This window comes from Desmodus rotundus, chromosome 12, assembly GCF_022682495.2.
Source record: "Desmodus rotundus isolate HL8 chromosome 12, HLdesRot8A.1, whole genome shotgun sequence".
NCBI classification, from domain to species: domain Eukaryota; kingdom Metazoa; phylum Chordata; class Mammalia; order Chiroptera; family Phyllostomidae; genus Desmodus; species Desmodus rotundus.
The window spans coordinates 53,716,810-53,737,990 of NC_071398.1; the positions used below are offsets into that span (position 1 = coordinate 53,716,810).

The 21,181-nt window shown below is 51.2% G+C and overlaps 2 protein-coding genes across 3 annotated transcripts; one reads left to right on the top strand and one right to left on the bottom strand.

Moving 5' to 3' along the window:
• Nucleotides 1-1,237: 1,237 nt before the first annotated feature.
• Nucleotides 1,238-8,709, bottom strand: ACOT13 (acyl-CoA thioesterase 13). Its single transcript, XM_024570618.4, has 3 exons — nt 8,436-8,709; nt 2,912-3,096; nt 1,238-1,485 (listed from the first exon to the last, which is right to left on the bottom strand). Exons 1-3 carry the CDS (start codon nt 8,511-8,513, stop codon nt 1,329-1,331), a joined length of 420 nt encoding a protein of 139 aa, XP_024426386.1. The 5' UTR covers nt 8,514-8,709; the 3' UTR covers nt 1,238-1,328.
• A 137-nt stretch (nt 8,710-8,846) lies between these two features.
• Nucleotides 8,847-18,268, top strand: TDP2 (tyrosyl-DNA phosphodiesterase 2). 2 transcript variants are annotated; one of them, XM_045203495.3, is made up of 8 exons: nt 8,847-9,063; nt 9,143-9,228; nt 10,726-10,899; nt 11,743-11,834; nt 13,781-13,899; nt 15,297-15,467; nt 16,577-16,710; nt 17,314-18,268. In XM_045203495.3, the coding sequence occupies exons 1-8, from the start codon at nt 8,899-8,901 to the stop codon at nt 17,585-17,587; spliced, it is 1,215 nt and encodes a 404-aa protein (XP_045059430.2). In that variant the 5' UTR covers nt 8,847-8,898; the 3' UTR covers nt 17,588-18,268. The 2 variants fall into 2 exon arrangements, with proteins under 2 accessions (XP_045059430.2, XP_024426392.2); XM_024570624.4 differs by lacking the exon at nt 16,577-16,710 and having other exon boundaries at nt 8,849-9,063.
• Nucleotides 18,269-21,181: the final 2,913 nt, after the last annotated feature.

The following is a 21,181-nucleotide window of genomic DNA, read 5'->3' on the forward strand; positions in this document are numbered from 1 at the left end:
ACCCTACAATGCCCTTGAGAGTGCTTTCTGACTCCCTGCAGTACAGGGCGTTGCGTTCAGTTGCTAGGTTTCTGGTCTCCCCTAATCTGACCCAGTTCCTTGAGCTTTACCAACTTTGGCGTTTCTGAAGTAGACGGCCAATTTTTGAGATACAAGGTTTCTCATCTGGCATTTGAGCGACTTTTCTCCTGGTGAGATGTTGAGTATGCGTTCTGGCGGGGGACCTTAAGCCCTTTGGGTGTGGTTCTCTGTTGATGTCAATTCTGATGGGTCCTAGGTGGGGTCCTGTCGGAGAACCAAATTTTCACTGTTGACTGCATTTCCAGATTTATTTAAAGCAGCTTTTTTTGGCTCTTTAATCCTGATACCCATTAAGGCTCTGTGACACAGAAATCTGATACTGAGAATACCATAGGCAGTAGGACTTTGGAGAAATGGACTAAACAAACTGACCATGGTCTTTTATTTTATTAAGATTTTATTTAAGTTTTAGAAGGGAAGGAAGAAAGGGAGAGAAACCTCTATGTGAGAGATACATCCATCAGCTACCTCTCATGTGCCCCCTACTGGGGGCCTGGCCTGCAACCCAGCCATGTGTCCTGACTGGGAATTGAACTGGCGACCTTTGGGTTCACAGGCCAGCCCAATCCACTGAGCCCCACCAGCCAGGGTGAGTCTTTCAGAACTGCAATCTGAGGGAGCGGAGATCTGCGTGGTTTTATTCTAGGTGCTAGAAAAGGTGCTTATGCCACGCCCCTAAGAAAACACGGCAGTCCTGTAGCAAGTCCCCAGCGCAGCGGCACACACGCTGGACTGTCCCTGTGCCGCAGCAAGCTGTCCCCAGCTTTCCTGAGGACTGCTCTGGGCCACGTGGCTCCATCGGTTTTTCAGCACGGACAAGGGCCCGTGAATGTTGGGAGTTCCATAACCTTGAAACTGAGTTTAAAAAATAGAAATGCAGATGGCACTTTAGAGCTCAGGAGGACCTAAGCTTCATTAAGAATTGACCATTAATTTCTATTCCTCCTAATACTCGAGTTCAGTTTTAAGGAAACCTATCTCAAAGTGGCCCTGCCGGTTTCTTTACCTAAGTTTTGAAAGCATTGGGCTAAGGATTTTTTTCATCTGTGTGATTAAAACCTAAAAGTGAAGAGGCCTGAAGTGAAAACATAAAGGTGCCCCACCCTATACATCCCACCTGGTCTCCGTGCTCTTATTAAAGAAGGCGCTTCTTGGCTACTTCTGGTTGTGCTAGTTTATTTGGAAGGTTACAGGTATGTGAGATGGCGCTCGTTACCCCTTGCTGGGTCTCCCGGGCCGCGCTCTTCTCAGTTCCCCAGGTGCTTCGTGTGCCTGCCCTGCGCCACCAACTTCCCTGTGGCCTTGTTGGTCAGGTCCACGGAGGCGAAGGCCAGTGTCCTTCCTTGCTTCAGGACATGCGCTGTGATGACCACATCTTCTCCGACTTTGGCAGGCGACATGTACCTTGAGAGGAACAGTACACGGGCAGTTACTGGCAGTGATTTTTAAAAGGGAGTGGTGTGCATCGCAGAAACGCCCTCTTGTGTCTAACTCTTCCCTGGTGCAGACCACACAGCAACACCGGGGAGCCTTCTGTCCTTTCAGGTCAGAGTGGCTGGCCCTTACCCACACCTATCCTTAACCATAAACGTAGGAAGGGGTTTTTGCTCCCAACTCCTTTTTCCCGTTTCCCACTTCAAATTTACTTGGAGCTGATGAAAGACTTCCCGTCAGTATTTTGAGGTGAGTTAACTCTGAGGCGACTATATAAAGACTGTAAGGAACTCATGTGAGGCCCTTAACAGTCCTGGTGATGAATTGTGTGCACACATCTTCAACAGGTGTCCTTCCTGCCCACCTGTGGTCCTAAGTTGTCACCCGTTTACTTTTGGAGCATCGTAGTGCATCCTGAGGCCATGTCCTAGTCCCGTCAGCACGCACCTGGAAAGGCCAAACCTGAATCACAAGTGCTCTTCAGGGCTGTGAAAGCAGCAGTGCCTTGCAAGAGGGTGGGAAGCAGAGCCAGGTCGGAAGACTGCCCGAAAGGCTGTGAAGGCAGAGAACAGCCACCACGTGGTCTTGCTGCCGGGAGGAAGGCAAGGCCAGGGCCACTCCACAGCTGCACCTCAGGGAACGTTTTCCTGTGATGTCCATCTCAAAAGAGTGCCCGCCTCCTGCCCCGCAATGTGCTGCTTGCACCCTCAGTGTGAGCGACTTCCACAGTGAAGAGGACCTGGATGTTTCTGACGTTTGCCTAACAAGACTTAGATCGCTTACCCACCTAGTAACTGCATTTCCACCACCCTCTACCTTCTGCCAGCACACCCCCACCATTTTTCAGTCAGGTAGCTGGCAATACCAGTTGTCTGAGAGGGGAGCCCTGGGCCCTGCACCCTTTGTTGGACGGGGCTGGGCAGCACTGCTAGTCTGTACCAGGGCCTAGTTGTGTGCCTCCGGACCTGGGGGCGCCCACCCCCTGCAGTGCTGCTCCCAGGTGGTGCAGTTAAACCTGCAGAGCATGTCTGTGCGTCAGGGAGACACACCGGGTCACAAACTGGACATCTGTGGCCACCTTGTCACAAGGAGCTGATGACGTTCACAGGCAGATTTCTCCAACTTCTTTTGGAACCTTACTCAGCCTTAAACATCCTGAACAGTTGTCGGGACTAAGAAATGGTCCTGAGCCATGGGTGTGTGGCAGTGGTTTTCCCACCAGCATCTGGGTGGGAGGCCGAGTGTTTGCTTTTTCGGAGGGTTAGGTCACTCCCCCTTTCCTGCTGACGCGCCCAGTCCCTGCAGTTAGCTCCTCCACTTCCAGACTTGGAGGCCAGGGGGCTACAGGGTGGATCTCGAGGCACATTGAGGCTGGGGGTGCGTCTGGGCTACCTACGTGATGTTCATGTCCACGCTGACGCCCGGCAGGGCCCGTTCTGTGCAGAGCAGTGCCAGCGTCGAGATGCTGTCCACCAGGGTGGCTGTCAGCCCCCCGTGGAGCGTGCCCGACTTGTTGGTGTGCTCCTCCTCCACCCTCAGCTCACAGATCACCTTCCCAGGAGCTGCAGAGACGAGAGTCACCTACATGCAGACAAAAAGGATGGTGAGCATCGTGTAGTATTAGGAAAGCTCGAACAGCCAGCCCGTCAGAACCCCACAGGATTAAACTGAGTCACCCCAGAAAAGGTGACACAGAGTCAAATGCTGCCCACCTGTCTCTGACAGAAGCATGGTTTCTAACCCTCAGGTAAACTTTCTAAAGACAAAGGAACACGTAGGAAAACCAGTGGGAGTCTCTGGCAACGTCCACTCCTCTGGCAGACGACACACGTCCCGTTGAAGCTTGTCGGCTTTAGTGCACCCAACAGGCTGGCCTCTCTCCATGGAAACCGTACCAGCAAGCCAGCTGCTCCCTGTGGTCTGCTACCCACAGAGGTTAATTTGGGTGTTCCCTAGTTTCTCCAGGGCAATTTCTAAAATTACTTCATAATGAACGGTTTAAGTCAAGTTTAAAAACAAATGAGAAAAATTCAGTAATACAGTGAGTTACTAAAATTAATGATGTTACGCCACAAACTCATTTTAGTACAAAAAGTTTGTAACAACTGAATCCAGCAAAGTGAGATGACTGCTCTTAAGTCATTTACAGTATCACAATGCAAAAGGATTACACGAAAAAATGTAGAAAAATCACTTAAATTTTTTATATTAAACATCTTTAAGAACAAACACAAAAACAGAAGTAGAAATGTGTTTCCTGTGTCTTTAAGTTACTAGGAAAAGCCAGGGTGGCAGCATGGCATTTAGAGGTTGGAGGAGCTGAGGGCCAGAGGGCCCAGCAACAGTCATTCCCACCGTCTGTCACTGGGGGGCTTGGGCCAGACCTGGGGAGCACTGGGTGTGTCTGCTGTGCCAGGGGTGGGCAAGCCGAAAGCAGTCAGTGGTTGGTTAGAGCCTAGATAATGGCCATTTACTGAGTACTTTGATATGCCAGGCACTGTGCCCAACACTGTCCACGTGCCATCCAATGAGGAAGGGTGATTTATTCTCAAGGTCACCCAGGATGTGACAGAACTGAGCCCCAGATCTAGTGCCTTTGAGTTTCCCTGGTTGCTCACCATGAAGGCTCTAGGTCTATGGCTCCCATCAGGAAGACGGGGAGCTCCCAGATCGCAACGTGAGTGGTTTCGTTGTTCATCCTCTAGAAGGCCCTGACGGAAACCAACCATACTGTACCCGCCATCCTAAACAGTATTACATTTTGACAGGTAAGTCTGACAGGTAAATCAGTGGAAAAGGAGATTTTACAGCAGGAGCCAGCCAGTCTGTGTAGACAGTAAACAATCTAGCCACAGGTGGAGACCCCACCACGCCCCAGGCTGGACCAGGTGGAACTGCCCTTTCTTGGGCATGTACATGCGTCTGCCCGGCACTGGCGCCTTTCGGAAGAGCTGCAATGCCTGGCTTGCTCGCGTGGGTTCCCGGCTGGGAGAGGCTGGGAGATGAGACGAGCACATGAAGGCCTGTGCCTGTGGCGGAGGGACCGCTGTCAGCAGGAGATTCGGGCTGCCTGCAGTCCTGGTCCTCGTGGTCGGGGAGTGAGAGGTCACGGGAGCAGGACAGTCACTGTTTCTGCCCCCCTGCCACGCTGGTGAAGGGCCACTTTTATTGGCTCGTTCCAAAATACCTATAAAGGTGGCTGCCATGAAGGCGTGTCGCATGGGTCATGTTGGGAAGAGCGCTCTCCCACATGGGCTCTGTGGCCTTGAACCTGGAGGAGGGGCAGACAGGGTGGGACTGCCTCAGCCTCCATCCATCTGGGGCCTGGGGCAGCGTGGGCTCCCACCTGCCACTCTCCCCAGGGAGACAGCCCTGCAGGACGGGAGGTGGCGAGCCAGGCGGGAGGCTGGCTCAGCTGTCCTGACACACACACTTGGTGACAAGGTGCTGGGTCTTTGCACACCTTGGGGCTCGGAGGAAGGGCTGCCTAGACAGTGGAATAGCAATTCGGCAGTGTTTCATCCCCGAGGGTGGGCACAGGCCCACCCTCGTCTGTGTCCGAGGCAGAAGAAATGTGAATTCATCATCTCCCTTGAAATGGGTCACCCACCACCAGTGCTGAAATGATTTTCCGAAGTATGTATGGTTGCTCTGAGTGGACGCCAAATCCCTTTCCCCACAATATTGCTTCAGTGTTGACGCAAGCTCATTATTTCGCTAATTATGCCTGCCTGCCTTCCTGCCTGCCCAGACATGTCTCTTCTTTGTTTACATTAAAACACTTCTCAGTTACACTTGACATACATACAGTAAATCCCTCCACGGTGATGAGCTGTTGCATAACTTATGAGGTGACTGCCCCAAGGACACCTGAATGGATTGCAGTAGAGATGCCACTTCCTGCCCACTTCTGGTCAGTGCTGTGGGTCACCCCATTCTCTATGTGCACTCAAACATACACATGTAGGGGTCCCCCTTTCTCTCTATACCAAGAAAAATCTCACACACTACTTTGCAATTCATCCTCCTCTTCCCCAGTGTGTTGGGCCACTCCTCCAGTTCAGGTCGGCGCTCGGGGCAGCTATGTGGACACTTGGCCACGGCTGTGCCAGATGCTCTTCCCACACTCTCCACCATTGCCAACAAAGGTGTCCCCATGTGCCCAGGATTGCCAAATCAGGATGCTGGGTGAAAGGGTATATGCCTTTTTAACAAACCTGCCCGATTCCCTTCCCAGAGCAGTGAGTAACAGCGCTCCCTCCCTACCGAATTCCTCATCAGCTACACACTGCGCCGCGACCCTCCGTTTTCACAGCACAACGGACCCAATCCGATGGTGTCTCCTGGTCTGCACCTGCACGAGCCAGGTGGACAACCTCTGGTCACGCTTACTGCTGCCTCCACTTCCTTCTCTGTGCACGGCGCTGTGCCCACTGACCCAGTACGCAGTGTCTGCGGCCGTTCTAACTGGCACGCCAGGTTTCAACACTGGGCCTTAGGGTGACATTCTTTTCCAGATCATGCGGTTTGACTTGTACCTTTTGCCATAAAAAGATGAGTTCCTCTTAGCAATGCACACTATGCCTGACACACAGTAAGTGCTATCTAAATAAATACGGTAATCAAAAAGCTCTAATTTTATAAAGTCATACATGCTGTTACTAAAATATTTTTAAAGTCATGACTCCTTCACAGAGAGCTACTGGTTTCTGTCCTAGCTCCCCTGGGGTCGGACACGAGGTTATTCCCGCTTTTTGGCCTTACAGGTAACACGACCATCAAGACATGTACGTAATAGGTCTCTGAATAAACCTTGCTTTATCATTTTCTTGTGTACTTCTTGTGCCTAGACCTTTTTGGTGGCCAGTAATGAATATGGAGATACCTGTTGGCATATTTGTGTATCGTGGCATTGATAAATTTCAGACCATATCACTGCCCTTGTGGTCAACCCCCAAAACCCGAGGGACAAAACTACTCGATACAAAAAGCACAGTAGTTCTTTGAACAGACTTTAATGTAAAGGGTTGTTAAATAGAGATTTAGAGCAAGACGGGTTTTGTTCCATGCGAGGAAGTCCCATGATCTACACAACCAAGTTCACTACAAAGGCATGGTTCACACTCAGGAAAAACAAGAGTAGCGATTTTTGTAACTTTGACCCAGGACAAGGTAAATGATTAAGAGGATGAGTTAAGTTTTCTCAACCTCAGCACCGTTGACACTGGGGCTGGACGGCTTTGCCCTGGGGACGGGCAGAGGGGCTCCGCAGGACATCTAGCAGCTTCCTCCCTGGCCTCTACCCACTGGATGCAGGGAGTGGCTCTCCCGTCCCAATCCAACTGTGGTGACCCCGAATGTCTCTGGACAGCCACTGCCAAAAGTCCCACAGGAGCAGTCACCCCCAGGGAGAATTCCCCGTCCAGGTCGTTAGTACCTTAAAATTTGCAGTAAAAGGAACCTTGTTCACAACCAGATTTGCAGATCACTATGCATCATTATCTACTTTACCCCTGGCAATTCTGCCCACACAAAACCACCTCAAGACCTATTTTAGATCAAATTAGCCAACGCAGAGCACCTACGATGCTGTCGACCTGTGCAGTCTCCAGGGTACTGAGTGCCTGACACAAAGCCACTCTGAATCAAGAGGTGCTGTACGTGTAAAATGCATCGGCATTTCAAAGATTAAGTATGAAGAAATTACTTTTTGGTATTGATTACATGTTAAAAGACTATTCTGGCCCTGGCTGGTGTGGCTCAGTGAATTGAGTGCTGGCCTGTAGACCAAAAAGTTGCCAGTTCATTCCCAGTCAGCGCACATGTCCGGGTTGTGGGCCAGGTCCCCAGCTGGGGGTGTGCAAGAGGCAGCTGATCAATGTCTCTCTCTCTTTTTCTCCCTCCTCTCCTCTCTCTCTAAAAATAAATATTTTTTTAAAAGAAAGACTATTTGGGATCTAATGAGTTACTTAAAATATATCACTACAATGAACTCACCTACTTCTTTTTGCTTTTTAAAATATGGCTTATAAAATATAATCCCACATGCGGCTTGCATTTGTCACATCACATGTCTATTGGACAGGCTGGCCCAGACTTGGGCTGTACCACTAATCAACCCTACTTCGCCTTCTGTGAAACCCAATACACTTGGGTTAACAGGTGTATCTTCCTGGAAGGCAAGTTACCACGAATGCCAGCCCTAGGTATTATTTCCGTTGTTTTCCAAAAAAGCCCTGAGATCATTAGGGACAATTATTTACACACGTTGAAAATACAGCCTAAAAGTTGAGTTCCAGGAGGGAGACCTCGCTCCAAAGCCCTATATTCTTCGTTTGCAGTCGATTTGTTTTTAAACTCCACTTCCAAATTATTTCCAAATTTCCCAGTACTCTATTCTAATCTGAAGGAAAACAGGCATGAATGCATTTAAACATATGGGAAAAAACCCTCAAGTTTGTTGGCTGTTAAGTGTGTTACTCGTGCTTCTCGATAAATGCTTCCTATGGAGCATGTTCTTCTACAGGTAGTGGACACTAGGAGTGTGGGCTATTTGGCTCCTGCGCACCCCGCCACCCAGAACCTGAGTTTGCGGACTCGCTTCAGCTGTAACAACCCTGCGGGCTGCGGGCGCGCCCGGAAGGATTCGGTCGGCTTCCTCTCGCGCCGCAGGGGGCTTGCGCTACTATCCTTTCTGGCATTAGAACCGAGCGCAGTGCTGTCTCCACGAAGGACAACCATACTTATTTATGGACGATTAGGTGGGCTCGTCTGTGCTCTAGACCCCGCACACAAGACGGCGCTCCGTGAAGTAACCGTGATCACTAAGCTGAACTACGAGCGCAGCGACAGAATCGAGCGAGATGCCAGCGCGGTGCCTCCTCTCCCTGCATCCCAAGCCGCGGCTGCGCCCACAATACCTTTTCCAAAACTCTCTCAAAACCGGGGAAACTGGCGATGGCCTTCAACGCCTCCCGCGCACTGTTGGCCAGGCTCATCTTGGGCAGTCCGCCGGCTCCAGGGTCCCGCGCAAGCTCGAAGCTCCGGAGAGCCAGGGGGCCTAGGGACTGGCAAAAAGCACAAGGTCGCAGAAGACGCAGAGGACGCAGCGCGGCAGAGGTACATCAAGGGCGCGCGCACTGCCGCCCCCGCTCCTCCCGCGCTCGCGCACTGAAGTTCCCCGCCCCGTCCGGACCGCGCGCGCGCGCGCTGTTTTGTCCTCCCCACCCCCGCGCTCCATCCCTTTCCACTGCGCAACCGCGCCAATCGCTTTCTGCGGGCGGGCCGCGTTTTCCCTCCGGGTGGTTGACGCGGAGGCACTGCGGGGGCGGGGCGCGCGCTTGCGCAGAGCGGCGGGGTGGGCGGCGGTGAACGGCTGCTGCGATGGAGCGAAAGCGCAGTCTGGACTTTTGGCCGGAGGCGGGGCTCGACGACGGGGACCCGGCGGAGAAGAAGCAGCTCCTGCTGTGTGCAGACTTCACCACCATCGCCAGCTGCGAGGCTGCTGTGGCGCGGCGCTACCTGACCGAGAACGCTTGGGAGATGGAAGTACGCTCACCTCGTCCGGTAGGGACTGGGCCGCGCGCCGGGCACGCACGACCCCACCCACCTGTCTGTTTCTTTTTAGAGGGCGCTGAACGCCTACTTCGAGCCGCGGGCGGAGGAGGGCGCCGTCCCACACCGCCCCGAGACCGCGCCCGAGCCGGGGTCCTGGTGAGTTGGCGAGGGCGGACGGGGCTTAGGTGGCCCTGGTGGGGACGGAGGCGCGCCGGGCCCCGCCGGCGGGATTGGGAGTCCGGGAACCGTCTACAATTCGTCACTCGAAGTATAGGAAACATGCAAGCGCGAGGTTGCGAACAAATGAATGAGGCAAAACCCTCTATGAAAACAAAGTAGCGTGGAAGTCCGCCTGCGCCCTGCGTTAATTGTTTTCCGCGGGCAACCATCTAGAAATGTGGTTTTCTGTAAAATGCACACTTGCCCCTGTTACTCCAGTGACAGCGAGGCTTCATCTATAAAGAATCCATACCAATAACAGTACGTTCGTCCTTCCAGTAGAATTGCAAATACTAAATACAGAAGGCAGGATGGAATTAGAAAAAAAGCACCACGTGGGAACCACCATAGTAATAATTACTTCAGACAGGAATCACCAATCGATACCAAAACTAATAGGAGCAAGCAAGCGCTCTCCGCAGATGCGAGCAGAAGCCAAACTGTGGCACCAGCTTCTGGGAACAGAAGGAAGTGTTACTTTGAACTCACCTGCCAATTAGACGGCAGACACGACTCAAACCTGTTATCCCACCCAAGGTTCGGGCAAGATTTAAGGGGTTTCAGCACCAGACCTTCGTGGACAGCGGACCCGTCGCTTCTGAAAGGGTTCAGTGTTCAGGTTCTGGTTCTGGTTCTGTCCACTAGGTCCTTTGGTTCTGGGCATAATTTGCAACATTTTCCCCTCTGTGTCTCTTGGGCTTCATGGCTTGCAGTTTTGTTCTGCTGTCTTGGAAAATAGCTCAGTACCTCGTAAGAGACAGGGTAGGGTCAGTTTACACTGGCAATGTGCTTGGAGCCCCTGTGGAGCTGGTGGAAGGTGGGATGGGCTCTGGGGCTGTGGACGGGAGCAGGCTCCTGTGGCCTCGCGGGCGTGGCAGCCTCAGGGAGTTGGACTTCTTAGCTGGCGGCCCAGGTTCCTGGAGAGAGTGTTCCAGGGGCTGCAGGGAAAGCCGCCAGGTGTCTTCTGACCAAGCCTCAGAGGTCCCAGTGTCCTGTTCATTGTTCCATTGGCCATGCAGGTCACGGAGACCCAGGGTCCTGGAGAGGGTTAGACCCCAGCTCTCGGGCCATGACGGAGCATATGCAGCTGTTACTTACCTGCCACGATGAGATCTTTTTTCAGACCAGGCTTAAAACGAATCCAAATAAATTTGGAAATGTCACAGTCCAATTTGGTGTCCTGGTTTACGAAACCATCTCAGTGATGCAGCCGTGGAAGGACGCTGCGCTGGCTCTGCCAAGTGAGCAGACATTGGGCAGCACCCAGTCTGTTTTCCTCAGTCACCGGGCGTGTGCTTCTACTGGCGGCTACTTTAGGGTCTTTTTAAATGTATTTAACTGAAATGAGGGCCACAGCTAATTATGAAAGACTTTGGAAAAATTAAGCAGTTCATAGATTATTTGCAAAGCTGTGTTTCATTCTGATCTTGCCAGTGTTGACCTAACCAGTGAGGAGCCAGCAGACCCCACTTGCTCAGGAAGCCACGCGCCCGACAGTCTTCGGCAGGAGGACGGCAGCGCGTTCTCCTTGATCACCTGGAACATTGATGGGCTGGACCTAAGTAACCTGCTGGAGAGGGCTAAAGGGGTGTGTTCCTTCTTAGCTCTGTGAGTGCCGCTATTTCTCTTTCAGGGTCGCGTGGGGATGTGTCCAACCTGTGTGCAAACAGGCAGCCGCTGAGGGTCTGGGATCCGAACTCAGTCCTGCTCTCAGGGCTGGTGGGGCGGGCGGGGTGGGAACGCTGATTTCTGTTAGAAGCCTCCTTCTGTGGTTTTACTTACTGACCTTTGTATGCGGAGTGCGGCAGCCATAATGCCTGCCTGAGTGTGGGGGGGTAAGCTAATAGTATGGGTGTGATAATTTGTAGTTTTAATTTGAACATTTTAGCTAAAAATATCATATGGTGTGTGCTTGAATTGGAAATTTCTGTGTTACAGAATGACATGCTTATGATTTTCTAAAAGATTTTGCAATAAAAAGAGGGGCGTTATTTGTGCCGGACACTATATAATTATTGCTATGACAATTAAATTACCAAAAGATCTTTGTTAGACACCAGCTGTCACCTGTGGGGTCAGTTGTGAGCCACCTTGTTCTCCGGAGCTCAGTTTTCCATGTCCGGTTTCTACGGGGTGCAATGAGGTGATGTCACGGGAAGCGTCCGTCAGCGCACAGGACCATTGGGCGCACTCAGGGTCCTGGCTCCTGTTGTCGGTGACTCTCACTGTTTTAACCTCACTGTGCTGTCTCATGCGTGTTTTCTCAGTTAATCGCCACTGGGTGTGTTGAAGAGCACAGGCCCCTCGTCTTACACTTGCCAGAGGCCGCCCACACAGACACTGGCGCTGGGTGCCTTAGAGGGGCAGCGGTCTCGTGCTGCTTCTGTGCTGTGGGGAGCTGCGGATGAGACGCACACCTGGCGTTTACCAGCGATCCCTGTTTCCGATTAGGTACAGCCCAGATGTAGTGTTTCTGCAGGAAGTCATTCCCCCGTATTACAGCTTCCTAAAGAAGAGAGCGAGTAATTACACCATTGTTACAGGTAACACCTTTCCTGTTGCTTAACTTCTCCTTTTCTTTGAAAAACAAGTCAATGAAAGAGATAAATCAAGGTTAGCCTATTGGAGCACAGGCCAAAAAAAAAAAAAAAAAGCACAAACAAAGTAAGTTTGAGCAAAACAAGCCAGACACAGGATACCGAAAGAACTGTGGGAGAATAGTTTACACAGCTTAATGTTAATTTTTGTGAAAAAGTGGTTGAAATGGGTGATATCTCAGGAAAATCCAAAATGCCAAAATTCGAGGCACTGAGTAGCTTTTTGATGAATTTAATCATTAAAAATTTTAAGTGTGATAATTGTATTATGGTTAGGCTTTTTTTCTAAATTTTTTTTTTCAATTATACTTCATATATTTGTCTCATGTGGTTATGCTTTTTCAAGAGGTCTTTTTTTTTAAAGACTTTGTTTATTTATGTTTAGAGAGAGGGGAAGGGAGGGAGAAAGAGAGGGAGAGAAACATCAATGTGTGGTTGCCTCTCGCGCTTCCGCAGCCGGGTACCTGATGCACAACCCAGGCCTGTGCCCTGACTGGGAATCGAACCAGTGGCCCTTTGGTTTGCAGGCCAGCACTCAATCCACTGAGCCTCACCAGCCAGGGCTTATTTTTTCTTTTTCTAGCTTTTTACTCTGAATTATAGTTTTCTGATTTTCCGTCTATTTTGTTTTTCCTAAGTGTATTTGGTTACATTTCGTGATTTGGGGCTAAATCCCGTGTTTTGACTTTCACTTTTACATAGGATGGGGTTTCGGGTTCTGGGTTAAGGAGTGGGTCCTCGCTGAGTCTCCGTCTCTCACTCTGTGGGGCGTGTTTTCTACACTCTCTTGGGGATTCGTTTTGTCTTGTAGCGACCTTGTTCCCCGAACCCCCTGCTTTCCTCCTCCTTGGTCTAGGCCCTCGTTCACTGGAGCTCGTTCTGGGACCACTTTCTGAGAAACAGTGGCAGCCGGGGCGGGGGTGGGGTGTGGGGGGGGTCCGATTCCCAGCATATTTGGGAATGCCTGTTGTTCTCCACATTGGTTGATAGTTTGTCTGGACGTAGATTTCTAGGTAGGAAGTCATTTTTCCTCAGAATTTTGAGAGCGTTGATTGACTGTTTTCTGGTTTCCATTATTGGTAATTACAAACTTGAAGCCCTACTAATTCCTGTCCTCTCCCCACCCCCTAAACTTTCAGGGTCTTTGTTGTAATCCCAGTGCTCCTTGGGTCTCTTTTCCATTTACTGTTCTCAACACTTGGTAGGAACTTGTAGAGGTTTGTGACCTTCAGTTCTGGAAAACTTCCCTGTCCCCGTCCTGCCGGCCTGCCTGCCTCCCTGCCCCTCCCTTTCCCTTTCATTCTTCTGTTCTTCTTTCTTCCCCTTTTCCCTCCCTCCCTTATCTTCCTTTTCCTCTTTCTCTGGTCCTCTCTGTTCTGAGAAGTCAGTTACCACTCCTCCATCTACTTGGTTTTCTGAAAAACTGTTGGAAGCCTGCATTCACTGCCCTCCACTTCTGTTCTTTTCTTCTTGCAACTGTATGCCTTTCTGCCTTTGCTGTTCACCCTGTAGCTTTCTGGTGCTCCCGGAGGGAGAAGTCAGTGCGTGTCAGTTTGCCTCAGTGGAAGTCTTGTCTACTCTTTCAGAAATTTCTCTTTCTCTTTTTTTTTTTTTTGTTTCCTGTTGGCACCATTAACTATTTTCAGCACTTGTGTGAAGTCATGTTTATTTTTATGTTTCTCCCACACTGGCAGTTACATTTTGGGAGGGGGCAGGTAAACACAGGGACCTGGCTGGCCATCTTGGATTATTTTGAAATAGTTTACTTTTAAGATTGAGACCCATTTAAGTATCTGTCCCCGTGTGCTATAAAGTCTTCAGTAGGGGAACTGTGATGAACTGCAGACACGCTTGTCCTCTCCACTTAAACTCTTTTCCATAAACATTTGAAGGTCATACGGAAGGATATTTCACAGCCATAATGTTGAAGAAATCGAGAGTGACATTTAAAAGCCAAGAGATTATTCCTTTTCCAAAAACAAAAATGATGAGAAACCTTTTGTGTGTGCATGTAAGTAAATTTTAAAAGTCAGCCGCTTTTTAAAGAAAGAATGGATTATTTGCAGTTCCACGCTGTTGTCTTGTTTTTAAACTGGTGTCCTCAGGGAAGAGTGTGCTCCTCACTTACAGTCTTTTAACCGTCCCAAAGAACTTTGTAAGGTAAGTGTTTATGTAAATTTCAAATGTAGACAAACCTGTGAAAATAAAATCCTTGATTCGGTAGATGTTTTCCTAAAACGTGAAAGTGCTGGTAACATCCCACGTTCGCCTCCGGGCGCTGTTTTTACTCGGTGCCCTGTCCCCGCGCCACGGGCTCTGCATGAGGCTTGCACGAGGGAGGCAGGCCCCGGGGCCCTCGGGTGTGCACACATTGTGGAGGTGGAGATTGAGCGTGCAGGACCTAAAGGAGGGGAAGGTATGCACACTCGGGGTGGAGGGGGTGGATGCGGGCTAGTGATGTGCCTGGGAAGCTTAGAGAAAGGAGAGTGCGCTCCAAGCCGGAGTTTTCAGTGGAGGTTCGGCGACCTCACATCGGTATTCGTTCCTGTGTGCAGCGTGGCGATTCGACATCTGTGCACGTTGTGAAGTGAGCGCCGCAGGAAGCCCGTGGACCTCTGTCTCCACGCGAGCCGGAATTTTTGGCCTGTGACGAGATTAGCTGGTTTGTCAGGGAGGTTTTTTGAAGGAAGCCGTGTTTGAGTTGGGCCCACAAGTATGTCAGGCGCAGACATCGGAACAGTCCAGGTGGCGGACACCGTGAGCCAACGTGCAGATAGGAGGTGGCGGATCGTGTGTGGGAGACAGGCCTTCCGCGGTGCGGACGGGCGTGATGCTCACGTGGGTGTCGAGGGCACAGTGGGTGGCTGTGACAAGAGGTGGGCAGGCGGGTCGGGTTCAGATGTAGAAGACCGGGAATGCTCAGCAGGAAGGAGTGTGCACTGGAGTCTGCAGGCAGCTAGTTTAAAGAGTGGCGCACGCTTCCTTGTTGGCATTGCAATGGCAAATGGTAACCTGTCCTGACTGATTCGTTAACTGACATTTTGTGAGCACTTGCGGGCCGGGCCCTGGAGGATGCGGCCGTGGGTTAGGAACCATCTTGTGTGCAGGAGTTACACTGTAAATCAGTCTGGGGGCGCAAGAATGGCCCTGCCGGGGTGCAGTGGGAACGTGGAGAGGGGAGCCTAGGGCCTTGGGGGAGGGTGCACAGTGGAGGGTTAGTGGATGCTTGCTGAGGAGCCTCCTTCAGGAGCGGGGCAGCACCTCAGGCTTCCTTGACCTGGAAGGAGAAGCTCCGTGCTGGTTGGGTGGTTTCCCTTTGTGCTGGTCAGGTGGTGCTGTGCAGATTCTGTTGTCAAAGTTCAGCGTTCGGGCTGGTTTTAACCACTGGAACGGTGTGTCCTGTTGCAGGCCAGTGTGTCGGGAAACGGACTTTGCCTTATGACATCCCATTTGGAGAGCACCAGAGAGCACGCCCAGGAACGAATGAATCAACTCAAAATGGTTTTAAAGAAGATGCAGGAGGCTCCGGAGTCAGCCACCGTGATATTTGCGGGAGACACAAATTTAAGGGATCGCGAAGTGAGTGGCAACATCAGTTCCATGTTTTGGGGCAGGTTATTGCCATGGAAACTAATTCAGGCTCCTTGTGATCAAAGCTGGTGACACATATAAGTGACCTTCCGGGTGTGACCCAGCAGGTAGTTACTTAGCTGTGCTCCGTGCCTCACACAGGGAGGCAGAGGCAAGAGGCCTGTCCGTCCTCGGGAAACACTCATGGCACAGAACACAGTGCAGAGCGGTGCGCGGGGTAGCAGGGGCGTCCAGAAAAGACAGTGACGCGGAGTTTGGGAGAGGTCACGTTTACTGGTGGGTCCAGTCAGTGATGGCTAGGACCGTCATTGTGGTTGTCCCCCTTTCCTGGTACCACCGTGTCCAGGTCTGAAGTGGAGTCTCTCTTTGCTTCGTTCAGTTGGGACACACTGGGGTTTTTCAGGACCTTTGTAGATTTAGAGCTTACTAGATGGCACGCTGGTCTCGCCTTTTCCCCGACTCTGGCGGAGCTCACATCAGACTAAGGGGAATTGAAATGGAGACCTGTTGGTGGTCACCAGGCAGAGCTCCAGGAGGGAGGGAGGCCTGAGGAGGGGGCGCCCACTGAGAGGAGTGGGGCTCTGCCTTGCATCGTGTGGCTCTCCTCTGGCAGGAAGTTCAAATACCAAGCTCTCCGTTGGCTTGTCTGTGGATTGGTGGGTTTATGGCTAGCAGTTCTTGGCATCTAGTTGAGTGACTGATGACTTCGTAAAAATCCTGCTTCCCAACAAATGGTGTTGGAGAGCTGGATATCCACACACACGAAAACAAGGTTGGGTCCTTACTTTACACCCTACGTGACAGCTTATTCAAAACGGATCAGCAGCTAAAGGTAAGAGCTAAAACCATGAAACTTAGAGAAAACGGGAAAAGCTTCACGACACTGGGTTCGGTAGTGACTTCTGGGATCCGATGCCAGAACCATAGACAACCAAGAAGAAACAGACCCGGCGACGTCATGAAAGTTAACAGCCTGCCTGCAGCAAAGGATACGGTCGGCGGGGTGCAGAGGTGACACGGGCAGTGGGGGAATAGGTGCGAGCCGTGTGTCTGACCAGCCGTGTTCAGAACACAAGAGAACTCTGCTCGCTCCGCAGCACACGCACGGAGAGCGGCACGACACGGAGAGGACTAGCGTGGCCCCGGTGCGAAACGACACGCAGAGCCCTGAGGGACGCAAAAAGAACTCTCACGGTGAAAAGCCAACAATAGAAAATAACCTGACTTTAAAGTGAGCGAAGAGGAGGTTCGGGAGGTGGGCGGTATGCTGGCTACACTGTTACGTGGGTGCACTTAATGCCATTGAGCTGTATACGCTAAAGTGGTAACTTTTGTGAATATTTTGCCTTATATGTTTTTGATTCCTGGAGGGTGAATGGCAGGAGGAAGAGTTAATATTGTTAGTAAATTTCAAGTACGACTGAAGGCAGTGGGACCACACAGACGGCAGCTTCTAAGTTTATAACTGGAGCTGCGGTTTTGTCTTCTTTTCACTCATGTTTATTTTTGAAAAACTAAGCGATAACCGAGGCCACGGGTTCCCAGCCTTCTGAATGTTATCTGACACCCAGAGTCACGGACCTGTTGGTGGCGGAAGCAGGGGCAGATCCAGACTCCTCTGACGCTCTTGCTGTTCTCACTTCACCTGCTTCTTCGTCACGTGGCAAAGCATGGTTCCTAATGCAGCTACTTAAAAAAACGCCTGGCGTTGTGTCGGTGCGCTAACGAGTAACTTGGGACACTTTGATAGGAAACGTACTTAGGACGTCCTAGTGAAGACAGCTTTGTAGCTTAGGGGGAAACGCTGAGTCTTACAGGTCTTCTGTCTTTCCAGGTCACCCAGTGTGGCGGTCTGCCCGGCAACGTTTCGGACGTCTGGGAGTTTCTGGGCAAACCCAAGCACTGCCAGTATACGTGGGACACCCAGGCGAACTCGAACCTGGGGATACGTGCTGTCAGCAGGCATCGCTTCGATCGAATCTTTTTCAGAGCAGCCGCAGATGGCGGCCACATCATTCCCCAAAGTTTGGACCTCCTTGGGCTGGAGAAACTGGATTGCGGCAGGTTCCCCAGCGATCACTGGGGCCTCCTGTGCAACTTGGACGTGATACTGTGAAGTGCTCTCCAAACACTAGTCAGTCTCCCGTGCTCAGAGTAGTTCTGTGCTGGGGGCTTGCAAATATAACCCCTGCCTGTCTAGCAAGTCGGGTTTTCTATGGAGGAATTAATAACCTGGATCACTGGAAGAGAAGGAAAATGCTGTGCTTTCATTTCGTGAACTGCGTCCTTAGGTTTCAGAACTAACTGTTAACGTGTATCTCAGCGAAACCCCTGTGCTCAGATCGCGGGGCCTCTTGGCAACGGGGCACGAAGGCCATCGGAGCTGGGTTGCCTTGTCCCTGGGCTAGCCTTTAGAGCTGGTTTATTGTAAAAGTCAGGAACCAAAATACTTAATGTTAAGTAAGTCTTCAAAAGGAAAGAACTGGCAGTTTCTGAGTCCCCGGGACGGGATCTTTGGTACCATTTCACAACTGTGATAATCAAGTCCAAAGCCACGGTCGTCTGCCTTGAAGTAGACGGCCGCCCTCCTGTGTCAGAGCTGCGTTTTGTCAGCTCGCCATGCCTGATTGCTGAGCTGTACATGAACTCATGCTTTACCTTAACTTTCTCAAATTCACGTTCACAGCTGTGTCGCCCAAAGAGCAGAGTTAGGCTCGGTGAGGATGAAAGTCAGTTTTATGGCAGCGCCGGACTTTTTTCCGAGAGAAGAATAAATGTGTAAAGAGAAATAGCCTTTTAGTTTTGCTACTCTAAAACTGAATTATTTTACAAGAGGTGAAGGGCACTTTTAAATGTGCTTTAAGGAGACTTTTCCCCCATAAAGAGAATTTTACTTGTTGGTAGTGTGTTTTGGTGCCATAATGGGATTGAATGTTCCCCTCCTTCGGCTTCTGGCTCCATCACTGCGGCCTCACCTGTGGGGGCTGGGGGGAGCACAGCTTTGCCCACACTGCCTCTCCCCCAGCCAGGAAGTGCCGCAGCTGCGTTGGCTTCTCTGCCTAGAAAGGAAAGCCACTGAGAGTGATAACCAGAATGAGATGCAGCAGAACCTTATTTTCAGCAGGGGCATCAAAATTAACAGGTGAAACACCTCAAAAAAGACCAGCTGAATGTATACAGAATATTGTCTTTGTAGTGACAAGGGAAAGGAGTTTTATATGTTCATTCTAATTTTAATCATTAAAAATAAAATCAGGATGCTAATATTTTAGCATTAATTCATTTTTGTGAGAAGGGATGTTTTGGGTATAAGCTACTTATTCCCTTGTAAGAAGAAGTTAGAAGAGCCCCACCTCAGCTCACATCACTATGCATATATGGAAGGCTACACATAAGAAGTGAAATGTAGTGGTGTGCCTTAGATTAAATAATTACCGAATTGTTTTAAAACTGTGAAAGGGATATCATTTCTTCCTATGACTCAGAGCATCCAAGTGAAACACTTCCCGTTACTGTGCTCCTCGTGCAGTCACCCCCCTTCCTCTCGGGGCAGGGGTGCGTTCCGCAGCGCACGCCTGAAACCGCGGTAGTAGCGAGCCGGAGCCATGCCATACCACGTTTTCTCCTTCGCCTACGTACCTGTGGTGAAGTTTCATTCCTCATTTAGGCACAGTGAGAGACTGTCCACAGCGATAAGGTAGAACAGTTATAACAATGCACTGTAATAACAGGTGGGCGTTTTCTCTGTCTCAGAAATTCCTTATTGTACTGTACTCACTTTTTCTCTTAATGGGAGCGCTTTCCAGCTGTTCCCTGGGTATTGGAATTGCCCGCATCCCCATTCCTCTGCTTCGGGGCCGTTACTAGGTAAAGTAAGTGTGACTTGGACGTAAGCCCTGTGATAACTCCCTGGTCCATCTGTTGACCCAGGCGGCTGCTAAGTCACTAATGCATGGGGAGGGTCTGCAGTGGGACAGAGCAGAGTGACACGAGATTTTGTCCTGGCACTCACTCAGCGCACAGCTTACAGCTTCAGAATTGCTTATGGAATTTTTGGTTGAATGTTCTTGGACCTTAGCTGACCTTGGGTAACAAGCTGCAGACAAGGGGACTGCTGTCCTGACAAAATCTCAGAAACAGTGAAGTGAGTAGTTCTCACACAAGGCAAGAGTTAAGAACCTATTGATTTGCAATACCTTGAGTTTTTCACTTTGAATCTCAGGTTTTTCCAATAAAGTAGGTTTATGTACCATTTTGCCCTGATGGGGAATGTACTTCAACCTTCTAGACCTCAGTGTCTCCCACCTTCAGAATAAAGTTTCTTCTTTTATCACGCATTTTAGTGACTGCCCATGAACAAGAGCAAAGTTGGAAAAGCTGTACTAAGGGTACGTCATTTGGTCCTTAGCATTTATTGCAGCAAATGCCCTCCTAATGCTGAGGACAAGTGCAAGAGAGCGGCCTCGCACGGGTCCCAGGGAAGCCACCGGGGTGTTCACACAAGGCCAAAGTAGCATCGTGTGAACAACTTCATTATCTATTACACATCAAAACACGTGTGCTTCGGGCTTTCTCTGAGGCTGACCTCTCAGCCCGACCAGCTGGCGGGTTGCGTTTTTCCTCTTCATCCAAACCGATTTTCACCGTTTCCATTGTGGACAGGTTTTTATTCTCAACGCGTGTTGTCTCCTGTACCCGAGCTGTGCGGTACTGGTGCTACTGTATCGGTTTTACTGGGGACGGGGCTTAGCCGGCTGTGGTCACCCCCCAGGCCCACCCCTTCGGTCCCGCCACGTGCTGGGAGCGCCGGAGTAAGGCCCCCGTGGCCACACCTGGACTTTTAGCTTTAAGCTTTAGCGCTTTTATTAGAAGAAAGCTGTAACAATGCAAGGAAGCCTTCCTCGTGGGCTTCTGAGGTTGAGATGGTGGGGCTGGCGTCGGAGAGTAGCACAAGCTCAAAATAGCGGGACGCTGCCGGCTTGTCGGACCAGGGTGACGGGAGGCGTGGGGCTCCCGTGAAACTGTTGCTCGGTGGACGGCAGGATGGGAGCGCACGGCCTTTGTGCCTGGTGTTTGGAGCTTAGAGCGCCCAGCGGAGAAGCAGCTGGGCCCGCACATTCCGGCACATGTGCGCAGGCGCGCGCGTTGCCGTGGTAACGGCCGCGAGCTGCAGGAGGTGAGTCTCTGGCGCACGCTTTCCCAGAGGCTTGGATGCGTATTCGCTGACCCCAGACCACACCGACCCGCAGGCCTGGTCGCCGTCACCGTGCAGGTAAGAACCGCCGGAACCTCGCATCCTGGGCTGGGGCTGCGTCCTGGGGAGGAGAAGCGGGAGGGCGAGCGTGAGTGCGCATGCGGGAGGGGGCGGGCCGGGGCGGACCTTCTGCGCCAGGCGGCCGACTGCACTCTCCGCTTCTGGTTTGCGGCGTTGGTGGAGCTTAGGACCTGGCGGGTTCTGAGCCCGCAAGGGCGGTTCGGGTTCCAGGGCCGCCGGTGTCCGCACAGTTGCAGCTTTGCACTTCCCCAGCCTTGGGATTGCTTGTCTCAGGCCTGGAGGGTCGTTTCTTTACACTCGGCCCAGCAGCAGGGGTGTCACCTTCGCTCTCATCCCCCAAGTTCATGTCGTCGCCTCCCCTTGCTCTGAAGTTTACACCCTTCTAATGGCCCCTCGCTCCTTCCCTGCCCACTTCCTCCCCGGGCTG

Excerpts from the sequence above, each read along its gene's own strand:
- ACOT13 (XM_024570618.4), bottom strand. The coding sequence starts at position 8,513 with ATGAGCCTGGCCAACAGTGCGCGGGAGGCGTTGAAGGCCATCGCCAGT. Across the intron at positions 3,097-8,435 it reads TTGAGAGAGTTTTGGAAAAG|GTGACTCTCGTCTCTGCAGC; the intron begins GTATTGTGGGCG and ends GTCTGCATGTAG. Across the intron at positions 1,486-2,911 it reads AGCGTGGACATGAACATCAC|GTACATGTCGCCTGCCAAAG; the intron begins GTAGGTAGCCCA and ends GTTCCTCTCAAG.
- TDP2 (XM_045203495.3), top strand. The coding sequence starts at position 8,899 with ATGGAGCGAAAGCGCAGTCTGGACTTTTGGCCGGAGGCGGGGCTCGAC. Across the intron at positions 10,900-11,742 it reads GTGTGTTCCTTCTTAGCTCT|GTACAGCCCAGATGTAGTGT; the intron begins GTGAGTGCCGCT and ends GTTTCCGATTAG. Across the intron at positions 11,835-13,780 it reads TAATTACACCATTGTTACAG|GTCATACGGAAGGATATTTC; the intron begins GTAACACCTTTC and ends AAACATTTGAAG.